The following is a 22481-nucleotide window of genomic DNA, read 5'->3' on the forward strand; positions in this document are numbered from 1 at the left end:
CCTTAATGTAAAACAAAAACCATCATATATCAGAAATGAAAATATATATTTTTATTTAAAGGTACATTTTAATTAAATTAATTTTAATAATTGAGGAAATAGACACAATTTTAGTTAAAGAATATATTTAGAGAAAAATGAAGAATTAGAAACTATTAAATTATCAATTCATTTTTGAAGGAAAATTATTCCACCAATCTTTACGGGTACAAGTTGCTCACTCGTCCACTTCAAACAATGATTTATTAATTATTATAAAACTGTATTATAATTTATAGAATTTTTTATTATTCTATCATGCGTGTGTATTTTTTGTACTGAAGACGATAGAGGAACTAAATACATTTTTCAATAGGTACTTAAAATTCTATGTGCACATATATAAGACACGTGCCTTAACAAAAATTACTTTTAAAGTTTTTTAAAGAAAACCTACGACATAATAATTACATGAAAAAAAAAATAAGCAACATTTACGTGTGTATGCGATGGACAATACAACGAACCCAGCTCAATATAACGTTGCGTGGCTTTTTTCAATTCATCAATTCATAACTAAATTACTAAAATGAATAATGAATAATGTACTAGGGTAAATGTGAAAGTAGAAATGTAACACTCTAATCATTTTTCTTTGAATTGTATATACACTTTAAAAGTTCCAAACTAAAACAACTTGTTTATTGTATTATGTATACCTAATTCCTATAAAGTATAAAGGGATGTATAAGCATGCCTTTTTTAAGAAGTAGGTATTCGATTATAATATTGTAAGCAATTGTCTTAATGCGCGTGGTCGTGTTGTGTGAGTGTCTCTATATAGCAGACCAAACAACCACAGCGTATTCGCAAACACGTACATAATATGTCATTACTCATTGCATTTAATAAAATATAATATTTTATTCCTACGAGAAACTAATTCAGATCTGATTAAAATTCGACAAAATTACACCTTATCAGATTTTAATTGAAATTTCAAAAATTGATTCCTAAGATAACTAAGAATAAAGAGCTAATAAACTCAAATCATTTTATGGAATTCAAATCCGTTGTTGTACCTATTGCCAAGCTTTTAGTTCTAAATCAGAAAATGAATACGCTACTTCCAAAATTCCAACCACTTTAAGGACAATAGGTACCCAGAATCGTCTGTTATATTTTTATAACTTTTACAACAATATAATATCAGTATCACAAAAATACAATTTTTAAGTACATTTTTATTTTTAAATTATTATTATTATTGTTCTTACTTTTTAAATTGGATAAAAATATTATAAATTAAATTCCTTTTATTTGAGGAATTTTTACTTGACAGATAATTGAGGGACTAATTCAATGTCACATTCCTTCACCACAGAGAAGATTTTTTTTTATGACTCGTTATTATTAATTGAATATTAAGAATTCTGTATAACACAAAAAAGGTTTATTAATTATTTTTATTTTTTACCAAATCATTTAAAATCCTATTAAGTTTCATATCCAAAATGTATGTAGGATCAAGTGAATTAATTATAACTACAATAAACTAAAACTGCATATTTTCTCTGATAGTGTGCATAGAGTACCTATAAAAGTATACATATAGTATTTTGTGGGCGCATGATGGTTGTTCAACAACTATATTATTATGTTTCTCGTATTATAATACACTTTAAAGTACCTATTAATAGTCTTAATTTATGCATTATGCTATTTTAAGATAATAAGGAATGTACGAAAGCGTCGAAAGCTGCGTATTCATAGACTCGTAGTGTATGATTAATTGTACGCCAATTTACCTTGATAGTTTTTATCTATACGTTATAACCTAATAATTCTGAGTTTCTGACCAGTTAAACCGTGGTTCGCGGACGACAATTGTGCAATTTTCAAAAAGAAACATAAAATATATGACCGCGACCACTTGTACTACCCTATAAGTGACCTCATTGATTCTAGTATCCTACCTGCGCTTTTGTCTTAGACTTAAACGATCGCAAAACAGTTTCTATGAACTGGAGGAATACAAAACCATAAGCATGCGTATCTCATTGACGATTGACCTTATATAGACATATAGCATCTATATATTATCATATTGATAGTGTTATATTTTGTTATTCCAGAAAGTGTCAATCTGGCATTTTTCTGTTTTTCATATTTCAATTATCATCATTCGTTAGATTTGATCCCGGTTAAAAAGCATTCTTTTTAACATTAAATTGAAAAAAGTATGCTGGTATACGCACGCAAGCATTCATGTTGAATCAAAATATTTTTTAGTTTTATTAAATAATTATTATACAGAATACTTCAATTCATTTTAAAATCTCACTATTCTATACATTTAAATAAATAAATATATTTATAATTTTATTTTTTATTATATATAAACATTTTTTTTTATGGATTTTGGTTATTTTATGTGCAAACGTTAAAAAATTAATAATTTGAATACTTCATATTGTATGTTTTTAAGAAAATATAGGTAGTTACTTAATGTTTCTATTATGTTATTCATATTGTTTTATTTCAAAAATAAGTCATGAGTAAAATATGTAATAAATAAAAATTATAAAGATTACAGTGTTTACTTTACACGCACAGGATGTTCAAAATACTATAGAGATCACAGTACACTTTATTGCCATTTTGTGCCGCTTTTAAAATATTCTATATTTATACATATGATAAAAAAAAATGAATAGAAGTTTACTTTGGTGTTAGAAGTATTTACATTGTAATATAAATTATTATTATTTTATTGACTTTTTCTATTTACATACAATTTCGCATAAACATGGTTTTAAATGTTAAATATTCATCTATTGACTATTGCTTATTGCTATATGTATTGTGATTAATGATAGGTAAATTGAAGGCTATAATAATATTACAATAAAAATTATTTTATTAATTATTTAATTTTCACTGTTAAAAAGTTGTTTTACATGTTTATTTATTATATCAAATCTTTAAAAATATGTATTAATATTTTAGACGTATACTCTCTTATGAATCAAAAAGTATTCGATGTTCTTAATAGGTAGGTATGTTTTATTTTATGTTGACTTAAACTTTTTACTTTTTTGCTGTTATCGCTTTATTATTACAATTCAATTATTAATTTATAAATACAAAATACAAATATATATATTAATTCTGTTTTTTAAACATGTTAGAAATTCAATTGGGTTAGGTAACAATTCTCAACTTTAATCATTCTCGTTGTTCACAAATCTAATTTGTTTGAAAATTTTAAACTCTAATAATTTAATCATTTGATTTACGATATTAATATTTTTATTTACCTGCGTATTGGCATCCAATTATTCAAATAATTATTTTTTTTTTATTGTATATGTTTTTTGTCAACTTATTTTAGAATAAAAAAAAAATAACAAACTTGTTTTGGATCTCCTCAGTTTTATGCGATTCCATAACGTCTATACCGCAAAGTTTAGTTCTATATCCAATAAAAATATTATGTTATTGGTTATAGTATAAATAAAACCATGCATGTGCTAAAAACATCATCATTTAAAATATGATTTGATAAGATTTTATAGAACCATTAATATTTTTGATATTACATGAAGTATTATAAAATTAAAAAATACTATTGTGGTTAAATACAAAATGTATGGTCATCTAAATTCTTCGTTAAGTTTAGACCACGACCACTGTTATTATTATTTTTAATAGGGATTTTCGTTACCTCTAGTAACAGATGATTAGTATAATTAGTAATAACTACTATATTAAATCATAATTTTAAAAACATACATATTATGATTCAATATTTTTGAGTGCAGTGAAGAAAATATCGAGTTTAATCGTGTTTTTCTTTGTGAGTCTTTAATATTAGTAGTTACACCCTGGCCTGCATAAACTTCGATTTAGCACTAATTAGACATAAGATATATTTACTAAATAAATCATATTAATCTCGAAATGTCGATAAGCTAAAGGGAACTGTAAAAAAGACTATGATGAATGGTAAAACACTCCAGTTTAACATAATATAATAACGTACATCACTCACTTGATCTTCAATAATGCGTGCAGCTCGTTATAGTCACTTAAAAGCTTTTATGGTCTATTATCGGTATATTTAACCTAACCTAACCTTTATGGTCCTTCATGTGAGGCAGTATCACTCCTTACAAATACTCACCAATTGCAGCATCTGCCATCTGAGATCATGGCGATCTTTCGGGTCTGGTCGCTACGATTATACCACAGATGTTTTCATTATTACCTTTATACGGGCTTTACGTAGTTGAAGAACGCTCTCTTATCGACTAGATTTTTCGGGATTAACTGGTCCATCAACTATCGACTGTATAACGTTACCACATCTTTCTCTGTCCACGTTTTGTACATCGCATCGTCAGTTTAATGCCTTTCCAACGTTTAACGCAGCGATCATAGTTCATTGTGATCGGAAGGAGTAAAAACATGATTTTAAGCATTTTATTTAGCAATAGGTACTAATACGTTTAACAATAATATTGTGTGATGATAAGTATTATAATTATTATTTTTTTGTGTATTTCAATAAAAAAAAATTGCAGATTTAAAAAGAAGTTTATTAGTATGATAAAAATAGTATTAGAAATAATAATAATATAATTTATGAATTTAGAACAATTAAATTTAAAATCAAGTTTTTATTTTTTAGTCAATAAATGATTTATTAACTGTATAATAATTAATAAAAATTATTTTGTCAAACTGCAACCTATATTTTTATTGAAATAACACGTACTTTTCATTGACTAATATATAACCCCCCAAGCGGCCTTCTTATCTGCGTAAATGATAATACGACTATTTTATTCTAATTATCCATTTCCAGGATTTAAATCAACTGTACTTTGAGCATTCCTTAAAGTTCAATTTTGAGTTTTACTACCTGTTAGAATAAGGCCCAGACGCTAGTGTATAGACGTATAGTACTTTTTTTATACTATATTATATGATGCAATTATTATTCACATAATATACAGATATTGTATGAATAATCGACGCTTCGTGCTACGTTTAATATTACAGATAAAGACGTTTCGGAGAGTATGTTAAATGAGGTTCATTTTTTTTAGTGCGCACGCAAAGACGACAGCGTCGAATTTTCAGTGTCGCTCGATCGTCCGATTCGACGGTCGGCGCAAAAACTAAAAGTATATACTATATATACATATTGTACGGTAAACAACCTCCGAAAACGTCAATGCACTCGGCGGCTTTCCCTCGTTGCCACCCCTCAGACGACCGTCGTGCAGTTTTCCGCGTCGTAAAACAGATGCCGCGACGAAAAATTGATTTCCCCAGTTTTGTATAGATATTTATATACGCGACACGCGTATGCACTATGCATACAAACGCAATACATTTTATTTTGTGCAAACACACATATACACCGTACATAACACAATTATATATTATACACAAACATATTATTATAATACGCATATTATGCTGGACTGTGCAGTCTATATTATATTATACTATATTATACAGGTCCCGTCAGAGTCATTTCGATAAACGGGATTTCGTGTTTATTGCATTATGTTCACGACATTCTTTGTTTTTCAAAAGTATACCGATTTACATTAACATTAATACAAACGGTATTATACGTGCGAAGTTTTTCATTCACGCAGGCGGACACCCTATAGCTATCTAGGTATATACAACATACATGATTTTATATTATATACAACTGTCAAATCTCGATAATGTGGTCCCTCACTTACTTGTGGTTCCAGGGATGTTTCTCTGAAACTGCCGGGCAGATATTGAGATATCGACTAATGGCATACGTAAAAAAATCGGTTTCGATCGCCTCCTAACCGACTTGAGTTTATATACGACCTACTGTAAAAATATAGATTTCTGATTGCGGACAATTACATGTAGCGCCATCTGTCCGATTTGACCGATGAGTTTTTAAACAATTTTCTGCAGAACCACATACTTGACCGTATTAAAACTTAAAAATAGGTGTTGTTTACATTCTTTTTCGCGGTCAGTAGCAGAGGCCAGGAGTGAATATGCCTATATAGGATTTATAGTATACTTAACATATATATAGTAGGTTTTACGAGTACTTTATGATTTCTAAATCTAATTAGCTATATAGCCATTAATAGCCAATAGCCAATAGGTATTGTAGTTTGTTATGGCTCACGAACTTATTATATCATGTATTTATACAACAGACTAAGATACACCATAAATTGGTGTTTATTAAGCGATTTATATCATACATTTATATTTTATTTTTCGAGGTATAAAAATATTATATAATGTAAAGCAAAAAGTTGCTTTATTATAATATCGTAAATAAATAGTTTTTAAACTTAATTATAATATTATTAACAATAATCAATAATAACGTAGTATAATATAATTATTATTCTCAGTTACATTCAGGCACGTATACAGGGGGGGGGTTCAACCCCTCCCCATTTTTTTTGTATACGTGCCTGGTTACTTTAATTAACATGAGTTAAGCCTAGGTACATAGACATGGATATTACAAACACGTATATATATTATATATATTATATATTATATTATGTATTACCATGTTACTGTATTATAGTATTGAATACCTACATGGCTTCATATATTCTAAAAATGTTGAAAAATATAAGTACTTTTGAGGTGTTGATTGAAGGATACCTAGCGGCGAGCATTTAGGGTTTTTTTAAATTTCAAATAAAGTGCAAAAAGTACAGAATAATTCATTAATTACAACTTACAGCTGTCTAAAGTTTTGACAATTTCTTCATATTCCTGTTGAAAAAAACGCATTCGATGAATTACGAGTATAGTTAAAATTTTCATGTTACGAATAATATTAGTAATTGATTTATAAAATGTAGACGATATCGATATTTTTATTTAAATTATATTTTATAAATTATATAACGAAATATCAATAGTCATAGCCATAGGCTTACACGTGTTTTATTTTATTTTATTTCGTATAATACAATAAGTTCACTATTTGTCAAATTATTAATTTACTAAATTTTCAATATTAAATTGTATTATAGTCTTAAAGGTATACTTATTACAAAGTTAGTTACTGAAAAAACAACAAATTTACACCTGACACATGTGTGTGCGTGTGTATTAAACCATAGATTAATGCAGAAAACAGTAGTTGTATAGCCGTTGTAGGTACATATAAAAAAATGTATATAATTATAATAATAATTATTATTCTTAAGCTTATTTTAATCGGAATAATATCTTACAATCTATACCCAACTCTTTTCTGCATCAGTGAATAAATTGTGTTAAATATAAATAAATATAATATCATTTATACTAAAAATATTTGACTACATAATTATAAATTTATAATATTATTGTGTTTTTCTAAAATTACACGTTCGCATGCATATTATAATATGAATTATGATAATATGCAGCTGTGGTTTTGAGAGGGGGTCGATATGGGCATTCCCCCTTCCTAGCAATGTTTTTTTTTATTCAAACAAGTTGACCTAAAGTCACCGGCGCCTCACTACAGGCCACAGCTGTCTCCGCTGTACACAACGACGACAATGCTATTAACATGCAGGTTAATACAATACAGTTTAGTAATTTGCAGTAATGTAATGTCTATCTGTGTGTAAAAAAAATATTATATAATATTATATTATCGTCCAGTATAAGGTCGACTAGGTCGAGCTATAATTATTGGGAAATAATAGTAATAACGATTACGGGGCCCCGAGTTCGGAGCAGGGCGGCCCGTGGTGACGACTCCTCCCCTCCTCCTAAAGACTGCACGATTTGATGTGCGGACATCAAGTCTACGGACATATATCATAATAAAATATTTATACACCAATGCTAAAAGAGTTTGCAGTGGATCGACTCTCCCAGATTTCGCCTCTCCCTATATTATCAAACCACATATTATACTAAAATAATATATAAAGGTATATACACCTATAACAGAACATAATATTTATCTTTAATACATATGTTACAAGTATAGGTAATAGTAATAATTAATAACGGCCAAGGTGTGTCTGGCGGTAAACTAGACCCACTACCACCACCAACAAGCTTTATTTACTCAATGGCGAATTTATATAATAATTAATAATATAATATAATATATTATAGATCCCCATAGACATTAATACATTATTGGATTACGATAAGTAACACAATTCGACCGACCAATCACGACGCGATAGACGGATCGCGAGTGTTATATAAACATATGGGTATCTTATATTGTTATTATATATAATATATATATATGTATAATACATTGGCATTTATGTACATATATTTTACAGGTATAACCTACTATCAATTTCGCGTTAAGAAGAATTTTTAATGGAGAGGAATAAAAAAATTGAATGAAAAATGTATCACGAGATACTGGTAACAATGAAATTTACAATATACGCATTCAAATGCTAAAAACATCATGTTTATGATACGTTTTTTAAAAAAAAAAACTGTATTGACATTTACTGATGTATAGTATATAAACACACTATACACTATACAGTGTGATATACACAAAATATTTCAATCGGATGACTTTAAATTTGATTTTGATTTTACTGTATGAAGAACTTAATAATTGTTTTTGAAAAACACTTTTTCAACTGATCTACTCCCCACCCCCTTGGCCCCTTATGGGCTAAAATGAGAATTTCATTACTTTCTCTTGAAAAATATTTAAACTTGGTTTCAACTTTGCTTAGTTTATTTTATCTTAAAATCTTAAATTCGACTGATCGAGAGTGAGTTAAAGTTTCAATATATAACATGATTTTTAAAAAATATTATACAAGAAATACTGTTTAAAATTCGATAAATACAAACATAAATCAAAAGTTTAACTCTCTCAATCAGTTAATTTTTAGATAAAAAAAACTTCATCTACTATCTTATATCTTATTTCTGTATAAAATATCATATTGCAGTATTTTAATACAATAATATTTGCCACATAAACAGAATACAGTAAGCGTATGAAAAGCACTCCTATCACAAAAAGTTCTTATTATTTTGGATAAAAAAAAATTACAAAAGGATCTATTCACCGACCCTTTTCCTAAATAAGAATACCCATGCATAATATCAATATAAATATAAGCATTTCTTCCTAATCCTACCTGTTTATTACATTTATGATGGATAGGCGGAAACAAAAAGCACTAGTTAAGAATTAATTTCGAACGGAACAAAAATCGGAAAATCGGAATTGGACTCCTTTGACATATTAGAGTCTTAGATCATTGTATTTATTGGTAAAGGTTTCTAGCTGAAGTTCGAAAAATTTAAGGTTGATTAACCAATTGTGTTCGGTCATTTTTAATTTATTTTTGGGGTTGATGATAGATTAACCGCGCTAAATAATATAGCCAGTCATTAGCAAATGGTTATTTAAATTTAAGCAATGTAAAAATATGCTTTTTATGCATAAAATATTGTAATACATGGTTTGAAAAATAGACACTGAGGTTTGTGCAGGTATTAGGATTTTATCAGTATGTAATATTTTATAATATGTAATCTATGATAATTGATAAACTATATTGAGTTATAGGTACTCTGATGAAGCTTTTACTCGAATGAAATAAAAACATACAGTAATGAATATTTATTATTAATATAATATAAATAAATTATAATCGTATATATAATATTATAAAAGTACCATTGTGTTACTACATTATACCAAACAGTAACAATACCTAGTGTGCAATGCAAGAAGTGCAATGAACCGATTAGGACAATAAATAGCTATAACGATAATGAAAACTTGATTTCGTCCATAAAAGATAGCCATAAAGGTCTCACTTAAATAGCCAAGTTACTACGTGTCCCAAATACTGCTATAAAATATTGGCTGCAAATCAGCACTTAAATAATATTTTAAATCCAAACATTTTTGAAAACAAAATATATTTAACCAATTATTCAACTACATCAATCTATCAATATAAAAGGTATTTGATTTTCAATAATTTTAATAAATTATATGTCTAATTTTTGATAATTCAATATAGATGGAATTATATTAAACAAAAACACATTTTTTATTCCTGAAAGTAAAAACCAAACGTATGTAAATAAGACAATAAATTGGTATATCTACTGAACGTAAGTTACAACATTTTTTTAGGCACAATGCATGAGCCATCTTCTAACCAAATAAATCCAAAACTGATACATAGTAATAGTGTGTATTAATATGTATAATATTCCCGACTTAATAATAATAATAATATTATTATATTAGGTAAGTAAAAAACCAAATTATATTGTAATACGAAAATCATACAAAAAATACTTACTTCAAATTTATTTTCAAGTTAGATTTTTAGTTTTTTAAGCGAGTTTTCTTTTGGCAGATCGATATTAATATTGTGGGAGAATACTATAAACGTTTAGTGCGCAATCGAAATTAATATATTATATTATAATATAGCGTTTAAATTTTATTTGAGATTGTTTATCGGGAATTTTTGTTGATTTGCTGCGTGGTGTCCTGTTGTCAGTCATGACCCCTGACCGCGCCCTTCACAACGTGCGTCATCATCATCATACACGGCTCAACTAGACAAGAATATCATCAAGAATGATTATCGAATGATAAACAAAAATAATATAATATATTAATAATTAACATACGTACTATGGATAAACATTTCGACACACACCGTGCACGCGAATGAAGTATACTTACATAATAACGTCGCATAATACGTACCGAATGGTAATAAATAATAATAATGTTGTACCGGTCGTAACTTCGATTGGCGACGAATTCGCGAGTAACATTGTTGACACATTTGTCGTCATTCGTGCCTAACCGAGCGCGGGGACGCGTATAATTAGACGTTATGTATATATTACATTATCATAATTTACCGACGCGGCGAACGGGCAAAAAAAAAGCGGCGTATACGACAACCGCTACGCAGAAGGAAAATCCGCCGCCGATTGCTTGATGACCAGAGCTCAGAGGTATAATGTCGTCGTCAAGTTTCGGTTCGGTGTCATCGTCGCATACTCCAGCCCGTAATACGATGTGGGTAAACGTGTGTCACGCATTAAAAAAAGGTGATCCATTTAATAAAATAAGTGTTTAAATTCATTAGTTCGAAGTATTAACTTTTTTGAAAATATTTCTATTTACAAAATTTGACGTACCCATTTGCATGAACATACTTGAGAAAAAAATATTAAATTTTTTTGAGATTTTACCTACTTTTTTGAATGACAACAAACATTTTAAATTTCATATTTCGATACATTTTAAATTTTAAATTAAATTTCAAACGAGTAGTAATATTAAACTTTTAATAACGATATTTAGAAAAGAGAAAAAAAGCTAGTGGCACAGCGGTACTTATCCGGCTATCCTTGCTAAAATGTTAGTCCACTATTCAGAATTTTTTTTTGTAAAATTGTAAATGTATATTGTATTGTTGTTAGACATTTTTTTACAACATTTTGTTTTGTAATAATATCAAATTATATAAAAAATTATGTTTTTAAAACATTTAAAATATTTTGAAATAACGAGTGGTAGACACCTAAACGAATCATCCTGTATGGGATACATACATATGTATATTATTTAAGTAAACATTATACTGTGCTGGCGGGCTGTTTTACCCAATGAGTAATAATTACTTTACACGGTTTTAACCGATAATAATGATATCTGCCCATACTCCGTAGACTTAAATTACACATACGCAATAGATAGGCCGCACATACGTTATTATTATATATAATGTGTATAATATATTAATATATCGGTTGTGCGTGTTCACCGAAACGTGCGCGTTGTGTGTATAGTTTGTAGAAAAGAGAAGAAAAGATACTTTGATCCCCAGACATTTCAATTGTTATCAACAATCGCGATATTGACTATCAATAGACGTCAGACGCTCGTTTTTTGTTATTAAAAATTCATTATGTGAGAAGAACGTGTGTATAATATTATATAGGTACTTGTGTTAAAGGGGCTATATGTATTGTACATATAACCTATAGACACGCAGTATGTGCATTTAAAATATTATGTGCACTCGGTATACGAAAATACTTTGCCGGAGTAATGTCACGAACAAAAGTCAAGGCAAAGTAATGATGCGATTAATGAGATAACATTTAAATTGTATGTGTAAAAATAAATATTTAGTCTGTTTCTATTTAGAAGTTTCCATTTTCTAATATGGTTTATATTCTCGACGAAAAATAATATAATATAGGTACGAGTAAGCCCACGAAAAAAAAAACAAGTCAACGCCATATAAACCAGTACATTTTCCTCGATTTGCATTTGATATTTATGCACATAATACGTACCTATATATTATACAGTAAAATTAAAAGCGCGTTCTTCGCTTGTTAGTGGGTACCTACCTACATAATTGAATTCTAGACGGGATAAGCATGCAAGTTCGACGAGGGTAAAATTTAGCAACAGATGAATACATTATATATTTATGTGACATAATATAATAATATATAGTAGGTAGGGTAGGTACATTGTAAGGTTTACAAGTTAGCAATTAGTATATTTTTTATGTTTAACAAAAACTATACCGAACAAGGTTAAATGTTAATATATGGTTGGTACCTAAACAGTTATATTTTCACTGATGAATCAATTTTTTTTTGATTATTAAATTTAATTAGATTAATTTTTAACTTATTATTTGTAATTTTTAATTAGCTTAATAACGATTACTTAATAACTATTATGAACGATTCTAACTGTTTTACGCAATATTGTAATAATAATAAATCGTATACAACTCGTAAAATTTAATTTGAAAACAATACAATTTTGAGAAACAAAAATTTCAAAAATAATAATGAATATGAAAAAAAAATATTTTTTAATAACTTATTAAAATAATTCGTAAGGCTTGTATGAATATTGGATGCTCTTAAATACAAAAAAAAAATGTCAAACCTTTGAAAAAAATTGTCATTTACTAAAAGATTTTATAAAGTAGTTTCATCACATAATTTTGTATTCAAATGGGCAATAAATATATTTTATTCTTTTTGTAGTCTTATCATAGCGATAAATGTTTATATTTTCAATGGTATTCTGGCAGAATAATAGTATTTGTGTGATAACAGTGACTGTGAGGTTCGAAAGTCAAAAACACATATCTCATTTTGAAAATTGATTCATTGACTAACACAAATTTATTTGCTTTAAATACCTACCCATAGCCAAGTAAGTTCGTGAAATAACAAGCAGTGAAAAGTATATTAATTAGTCAAGCATTACAAATCTCTATATTTTTCTTATGCAGTTATTAATAATGAAATTATATAAATCAATATTTAAAAAGTATATGAATTAATTTGGGAAAAAATAATAAGACTCATTAAGTTAAAATTGAACATAATATTATTTTTGGCAAAATAATTTGTAATTTGTTACTTTCTTAGACACATTGAATTTGAATAATAGATTACAAAAACTTAACGCACAGTTTTCTCTTTTCAAAGACCTTTTTCATCTTCTCTGTATATAATATGAGTCGATGAAATGCCACCAAACACATTTTACAAACCGTCTACCATCGGATTTAGGTAATACCCAGTGGCTAGCAGTGGTGCAACTAGGGGGGGGGGTGCAAAAAGGTCTTTAGCACCCCCTTATTATTTTAGTGAAATACCATTAATTTTATGTTTTAAAATTATAGAAAATTTCATGAAAAAAATTAAAACTATTTGGTCGTAATATTTGTATCATAAAATATGATTCGTTATATTCATATTTCTATAATTGATGGGCAATTATTAATAAGGTATAAATTACAGAAAAATAGATTGATTACGAGCTATACCTAACAGGTCGTATCAAAAAGCACTATATTATAGTATACATTATATTATGTAAGCTGTGAATGATTGTAATATTACTTGTAAACCCGGATAAATTTTCGCTTTATTGGGTAAATCTTGAGAAAATAAAATAAAATTTCTTTCCAAATTTATACGAGTTTTTGCAAATTTCAATCTCGAATTCTCGTAAGTTCTGCTACTTGTGAGCTAAGTTTTCAACAATGTGGTGGATTGAATACTGACTAAGATCAAGCATGCTTCATCAAAGGTTTACCAATTTATCTTTGTTGAACACTGAAAAAGATGTAATATGTATTAAATTAGCTATACACCGAAACTATTTTGACTAAAATATTGCATGAAAACGAAACCCAGAAAAATTATGCTGATTTAAAATGTGTGATAAACACAAATACACATATTATCTATATAATACAATTATAAAATTAAAATGTGTCATTTTAAACCTGATTTTATTATTTATTATATGGAGTGTGATAATATGTGTTTAAGGTTTTGATGTATTGACTTATATATTATGTTTAAAGGTAGTGTAGCCTCCACGGCTCGGTGAGGCATTAACAGTTTCAGTATGGACCAATTAGGTTCTTTATATGTATTTTAGGGTCAGTATACTAATTGCGCTTGTGTATTAATATTTATTTATTATTATACTATATTATGTGTTAATACTCGCAAAATAAAAATCGGTTGTAATTATAACTAATAAGTTGTTTTTATTGTAAAATGTTTAGAGCCCAATTGGTACCTACATAAAAAAATGAATTTAAGTGCAATTGGTAAACTGTCAACAGTTTGTGCCTGTGGTGGCCAGGTTAGGTTAGGACGGTTAGGTGGTACCTTGCCACCTAGGCCAACCTAGGTGTAGAGATTCTTGGCCTGTCCTGCAACACCTAAATGAATATATCTACAGTAAAATTAAAAAATAAATCGGATCTTTCAATTATATTATACCCGTATATGACCACTAATCATAAAATTTGTAATTTTATTTTCTTAGAAGTTAATGGCCTAAGCATATTTTATTATTAAGTTCATTAGAAAAAAATACAATTATAAATACATACGATACCTATGATTATTACTTCTTTAAATACAACTCATTTTCTATTTTAAATATTAAAAAAAAATGTTGCTAACTGGAGTAAATAAACCATGCAGGTAAATAGGGGGGAGGGGGAATTATAATATTATAATCATAATAACAAGTTCTATATAAAAGTGCTATACACTGTAATATTGTATTAATTTTTTCAGAAAAGTACTTCTGTACCTATACTTCAGTATTTCTACTGATTTTTATATTTATATATAATAAATAAAAAAAACAGTCTCCTTAGAATGTTATTGCTATTATTTTAATGTAAAAATACAATCTACTTTCGCAAGCCAACTTAAATGCACTGATTTTATACATCGAACGGAAAATTGAACGTTTTTGAGTGGAAAATAAATCTATTCAATGATGGTATATAGGTATCTATGTATTATATACACAATTGATTCGTAATAAATTGAAACTTGATAGCACCATGAAGTGAATTCAATTCACCTAAATCAATCTCGATGTACATTTAATTGGATAACAATGTATTAAGAAAACTTATTTTTCTAAATTTATAAAATTTTAGTTATCTTAAATAAACATATGAAATATAACTCAGATATGAACTGTTTAGTTAATTTTTCAAATAACTAATTAAAACGATATAGATACCCATTACTTAAGTATAACATATATTATAGACAAGATGATAACATTAACGTTCTTTATAACTTTATCATAATGTATTACATTAGCTAAATCTTTGATAATTCGAGGATGATTAAATAATAAGTATAAATAATGATAGTGTTAATCATTCTAATATACTAACAATTTCAAAAAAATGTTGAAAGTGACACATCCGTTATGAGTCATAATTTATTTTGATTTACTTTTAATTATTTATACTAATAACTAATTATAGTAAAACAGTTATTTAAACCATAAAATTAAAGTTAAAGAATATAATAATATAATTACTAAAATTGATTAAAAATGTAAATACAAAAAAAAATATTTAATATTAATCTACGTACCGATACGGAAAGTCTTCTTCATTGTTAACAGTACCCAGTTTTTTAGATTACTGCAGTGGAGGTTACCCGTTCTTTAAATAATGTAGAATGACAAAATATTGACTAAACGCATAATACATATATGTATATACATACTATTTTTATACGCCAACATAATAAATTACCTAGTATGTCGTTTTAAAATACTTTATTTCCGCTCATTTTGTTACTTGAAATGTAATAACTCCCTACTACCTAAATACTAAAAGTTACATTGATTAAAATGATATTTAGTATTGTAACCATTAAACTATATGTGTGAAAATTAAGTGACCTTTATATATACACATTTTAGTACACAATTGTCAATCACAGTATTTTATAATATATATATATGACATATGTATTGTGTTGACAAATAGTATTTCGTTTCAATTATAGGACAAGCGGCGCCGTTTCTTATTAGAAGAAAAAATAATCATAAATATAATTATAATTTGATACTGCTTCAATGGCAATTTTTTTTCAATTATATGCATTTTTATTACCCATAAAGGCTTTTATTATATACATACTTTTTTAATCGTCATAATATTACTATGACGTTTTTAAAATACTTTATTTCCACGCATTTTATAATTAGAAATTTAGTTTACTGTTTAGATACTAAAAGTTCGAAAACATTTTTAAATTGCGACATTTTGCACATATGTCCAGTACTTACAATTAGGTAGTATAGGTATAAGTAATCAATACCTGAGTTACCGTGTGCTTAGCGTGTTGACTTGAATTTATTTTAACTATAACTTACAATAGAATATTAAAGATAAAAATATATTTATTGGGAAAAAAACATTTGTAACACAATCACTTAGACAACATTTTACATTGTATAAATATGAATGTAATGAAACTTCATTGGCATATTAGAGTTTCGAAAATGATATAATAATATACAATATAATGATATTACGGTATTACGGCAATTCATCATCGTTCCTTTTGTACATAAAATGCGTTATTGACGCCATTTGATTGTTTAAAGCTATATATTACTAAATGTCTACATGGTGTAATATTTATACACATATGCATATATATATATATTTAAGCTACAGGCACACTCTACTACTCAAGTATAAATAATTAATTATTTTTTAAGTTTACATGTTGTAATAAATGTTGAATACAGTTATGCTATTTAATCACGAACATCTTATTTGAATAGACGAATTCGAATTAAAAGTCTTGGTGTATTTTTTGTTGCCACAAAAAGAACATAAAATATTTGTCCTTTGGTCGAGTCTCCGAGTATTGTACACAATACTATATATATATATATATATATTTATATTGTTGCAATTAATTGAATGACGTTTTTTGTTGTAAACAAAAATATAATATATTATAAACATATGTTGCAAAACGATATATAACTTGTTTTTAAACACAAATCACAAAAATGCATATAATATAACTAATCACAAATTATGTTTCTCATAGGTTCACAAAATATGCAATACAAATGCGCAGACCCATTTAAAGCAATCAAACAGTTTTGATTTCAGATTTAAGAAAATATTTACCTTAATACAGTAACATTATTTTATACAGGTACTTACGTATTTCAAGTCGAACAGTTAACAGAATTCGAGTTTAGTCGCCGAAAACAATACTTAATATTATAGTATAATTATGGAAAACAATAATCGTATAAACGTGGTAACAGTTTACAGTAACATAATATGTTTATTTCATTTGTCTTTTACAAAAGTCAATAATATAATAAGGGTTATAATAAATTAATCCAATAACTATATAATATGCAGCCTAAATCATATAATTTAACATTATGCAAATACCATCCCAAATTTGTTGTGTTTTTAATTCCATAAAAAATAACCAAAGGTACATAATAATATAATCGATATTTTGTTCCGATACATAAATTCCACGTACTTTTAAGAGACAACTTTAATTTTTTTCCTTAACTATTGTAGAGTCTTCTGAAATAACATAAAAATAAACGAGTCATTTTAACAAACAATAATAATATTCGAAATCGAATTATATAATAATAAAATAATATGTACCTATATCGCGGGGAGGGGGGATACAATTAACATAAAAAACATAATCGTAATAATAATAATAATAATAATAATAATAATAATAATAATAATAATAATAATAGTAATGTTAACAACACTTTTAATAATAGAAAATAATAATGTAAAGGAGGACTGTATGCACAACACCACAAGAGGAAGGCCATACCGCAAGCGATGTGTGCATAAAATTATAACAATAATAAAAAAAAAAATAGTCACTATTATAATATAATATATAGTTATGATTTTTATTGGTTTTTCGGGCGACCGCGATTACCCAGTTATCGGCATCCGGTTACAGTACATATACGGCATGATATTATTACTATAATAACAATTAAATATAATATAGTTCGTGTACACATTGATCGTCTTCGGACGTTCGTGTGACCCTGTACTACACGCTCCCGAGTCGTCGACGCACGGTGATCATCTGTGCTATCATTGTCGGACACTACGACACCGTAATGTACCTCGAAGTGTCGAGGGTTGAATAATAATATTATGTGATTATCGTGGTCGAATGACGTGAAAAGATATCGTTGGGGGTGTGAAGTAATAATTAAAACATCACATCGCGCGAAAAGATAAAACCGTAATGAAGGCAAACATCGATATAATATTATGGCACGGTCACATTTTGAATTTTCTGATATGATATATGTAACATAATGGTAAGTCATGTGTGTGTGAGTGTGTATTTGTGTGACGAGTGTTAGAAATAATACAAAAACATTACGAATTTACGTTCTACGTGAATGTGGATGACAACGCTGTCGGTGGAGACGAAACGGAAAACAAAACGAATTTCCACAGATTTTTGTCGTTTAAATCTCCGCTGTCCCGTAATGTAATACATATATAGTATTATTACGCAAAACGTGTGTATGCCCATAATATTATATACCTATTATTATTATACCGTGATGGCATAACGCTGCAATGTTAATATGTACCTTGCGGGAAGTGTTCTCTACTCTAACTTCTTTAAATTTACGTTTCTATACTGTATGTATATAAAATTGTATTTTCTTAATTTCTTTTAAAATAATGGATAATTATTAGTCACCGTAGATTAGTTATTATTTTATTTGCTCACGGTTTTACGAAGCTATACAGAGGAATATAATGGCTTTATCGTTACTTTTTAAAAATATTTTCGTTTAAAGATCAAACACGCAATACGATATTATAATAATATATCATTGTTTGACATGATATTAATGTGTAACACATTATATTACTCGATCACAGTGACAGAAAACTCAGTTTTTGAATATTATATAATTAGGTATAGTAGGTATATAAATTAATTATACTATTGGTCCGGTTGGTACACAGTTGAGCCAAAATCCGTTTTCAAAAGTAAAAAATAAAATAAAAACAGTTATGGCCGTAAAAAAAAAAATACATAATAATAATAATAGTTAATAAATAATAATATAACTTATCGCGGTCCCGCAATATCCCGTATGCGATATTGTCGCGATAAGGTTGTTAACGGAGGAAGCTCTAGCACAGTATTATATCTCATCTATCAACATAATAATATTATATTATATGACCAGACCTAATAATAATATTTGTATAATATATAATGTATTCAGGAAGACTACGCACGTACAAAATATAATAATATCGATAGTAATAATAATAATAATAATAATAATAGTAATGATACAAACAAATCGGACAACTAATATTAGTAGGATTAAAACACTGCTGCAGGCTCTGCTTTATCGTCTAAAACGAAATAATATAGCGCACAGCTTAAAAAACTTGTATCATTGCTCCCTCTTACCAGCAACACAGATACGATATATTATTATATTATAATATACAAACGGAATCGAAAAACAAAACTAAACAATATAATAATAATAATAATAATAATAAATGATATAAATAAAAACAAAATGTAAATTAAACTACGGGCGTCGGACTTTTTTAAACGCGGCTTAGCTCGCAATTTATGTTTTATATAATATAATATATATATATATATATGTATGAAAAAAAAATATGCTATCGATATAATTTTATACAGTAATATATAATTTATTCATAATAATAATAATAATAATATAATGGTGCATTTTACAACATTAACCGTTAATTAATAAGGCACAACGACTTAAACACTATATAATGTAAATTATACGATTATAAAACATCGAAACGAGACGAGACGTCCGCCGCCGTCGCGGTTTGTAGAAGATATAGAAGAAGACCGCCCATATTATTAGGTATACTGTTACAACACTATATATTATAATATTATAACGTACACGGACGACACACCACGCCGGTGAATTCGAGATCCGCGGCCGAATTCCGACGCGAAAAAAACGGAAAGTCTCCTGTCTGGCACCACGTCGTGATTATTTCGCATTAACAATATTATATAGATCTCGGGCGAGTCCGATGACTTATTCTTCGGTGTCCGCGCACCGCACAACAACATACGGCGGCGCAGCAGTCTGCAGCACAGGTGTCGCGCGTGACAGACGTGATGGCGACCGCGGTCGCGCGCAGTGGTGGTGGTTTTTGTTCGACGTAATATCAATAATTGTTTTAAATAGTAGTTATTTGTATAAAGTTAAACGGTTATCGTTTTTACACGCCCGGTGTAGTTGTTGTTGTAAAACGCGACACGAGAAGACGAATAATGTACAATTCGGGAATTTCGTTTTCGACGTTATATATATTATAATTGACTCTCGTTGCGTGTCCGAGAAATAAAAAACGGCATTTTACGCTCGCATTTCAAGCCACAAATTTTGTTGTTGCACATAACGTAGTGATGATAATAATACACATCGAATAACCGTTATACCATGTATTACCATCGTCATCGTATCACAGATATATAGTGAGTTAAAAATATTAATTTGATAAACATTATTTTTTATTTTTTTTTGCATCTGTCGGGAAAGTGGTCGGAGGGTGTGTGGGGAGGAGGGACTGTTTGAAAGGCACACCCGCCGTTGTTGGTGGTGCGCACAAACGGAACATACCTTTTTTTTTTTATAACTATAATAATTTTTTATTTTTTTTTTAAAACGACGTTAAAAACGATATTTTATGACACGGCGGCAGCAACGGTGTGGACGACGAGCACTTACTACTCATCGCATCACCATTGGTTGTAAGTGTTGTAATCACCGTAATACTGGCCGGAACCGCCGTAGTTTTGGTGATGACTGGGCCTGGCTATGTGCTCAGTAGAACAGCACGAGTGAAACCGGTTGTTGTAACCGCCCGCGTACGACTGTTCCCGGTTACCGTTGTTGTTGTTGCTGCTGTTGCTGTTGCTACTGCTTCCGCCACCGTTGTTGTTACCGTTACTGCCGCTGTAGTACTGGTTCTGTGGCAACGGCGGCTGCTGTTGTTGCTGGTAGTGCATCCGGTCGTACGGCCTGTAATACTCCTGTTGGTGGTTCTGGTACGGCGTCTGCTGGTTTTGGTGATGGTACTCTTGGTGGTACCGCTGCTGTTGGGCGTGATGATGATGGTTCCGGTTGTACGGATCTTGGTGGTGGTACGGAGGTACTTGGTGCCTGCCCACCGCGGCACCGGTCACGTCGTAGCCCGCGTACTGTTGGGCGGCCACGGCAGCAGCCGCAGCAGCGGCGGCGGCCGCCGTTCTGGTCTGTTTGCTGTTGCGCCGGTTTTGGCCGCCGCCGCGCTGCGCTCGTCCACGCCTGTTCTGTTGCCGCGGCGGTTCGAACGACGAAGACACCGACGACGACGACGACGCCACCGCCGCCGCCACCGCGTGCTGTTCGTCAGATCGCTGCGACGTCCCGGCGCCGGTTTGTTGCACGGCGCCCGACCGGCCGGCCGACTGACATTCGCCGATGTTCGAGTCTTTCGGCGGTTCGTAGTACTCGTGCTGCGAGAACCTGCCTATCTCGGTGGACCCGAAAGCTTGATGAAAGTTCGGTAACCGGCCGTTGGATTCCCTGCTCTCGCACGGCAAGTCGCCGACGAGTTTCGCGCCGTTGCCACCTGCGCCCGCCACACCACCACCACCACCGCCCCCGTCACAAACGTCCGGCCGGTTACCGTGGTCGACGACTTCGTCGTTTATGATGGTCGAGAGCCAGTCAATGGACTCCTCCTGTGAAATCGGCATGGAAAAAAACAAAACAAAAACGGTTTTCTAATTGTACAAACACACTGCGAAACACACACATATATATATATATATATATATATATATGCAAAGTCTTATATAACGACGGAAGCAAACGCGGGAAAACACGGACGAGAAAAGGACAGACGGACGACCGTATAGCACGAGTGCAGACGGCGAGTACAAGGTATAATATAACACGTCGTTATAGATACAAAGTAGGTTGCAAACACGACGTGCGTGTTGGAAATGGAAGAGGGTACAGATTATATTATTCGCGTATA

The 22481-nt window shown here is 29.7% G+C and overlaps 1 protein-coding gene and 1 long non-coding RNA gene across 3 annotated transcripts in view; both read right to left on the minus strand.

Moving 5' to 3' along the window:
* Window positions 1-6316: 6316 nt before the first annotated feature.
* On the minus strand, window positions 6317-10805 carry LOC132923455 (uncharacterized). Its single transcript, XR_009661176.1, has 3 exons — window positions 10679-10805; window positions 10338-10599; window positions 6317-6792 (listed from the first exon to the last, which is right to left on the minus strand). It is a non-coding gene; the product is annotated as an uncharacterized LOC132923455 (long non-coding RNA).
* A 6872-nt stretch (window positions 10806-17677) lies between these two features.
* The window catches only part of LOC132923454 (probable serine/threonine-protein kinase DDB_G0272282), a 59957-nt gene continuing 55153 nt past the window's right edge, over window positions 17678-22481 (minus strand). For both annotated transcript variants that reach the window (XM_060987452.1, XM_060987451.1), the window contains exon 6: window positions 17678-22182. In XM_060987452.1, coding sequence (XP_060843435.1) covers window positions 21196-22182 — 987 coding nt within the window. In that variant the 3' untranslated portion in view covers window positions 17678-21195. The remainder of the gene's footprint in view (window positions 22183-22481) is intronic.

The sequence above is a fragment of the Rhopalosiphum padi genome, chromosome 2 (assembly GCF_020882245.1).
Source record: "Rhopalosiphum padi isolate XX-2018 chromosome 2, ASM2088224v1, whole genome shotgun sequence".
In the NCBI taxonomy this organism is placed as follows: domain Eukaryota; kingdom Metazoa; phylum Arthropoda; class Insecta; order Hemiptera; family Aphididae; genus Rhopalosiphum; species Rhopalosiphum padi.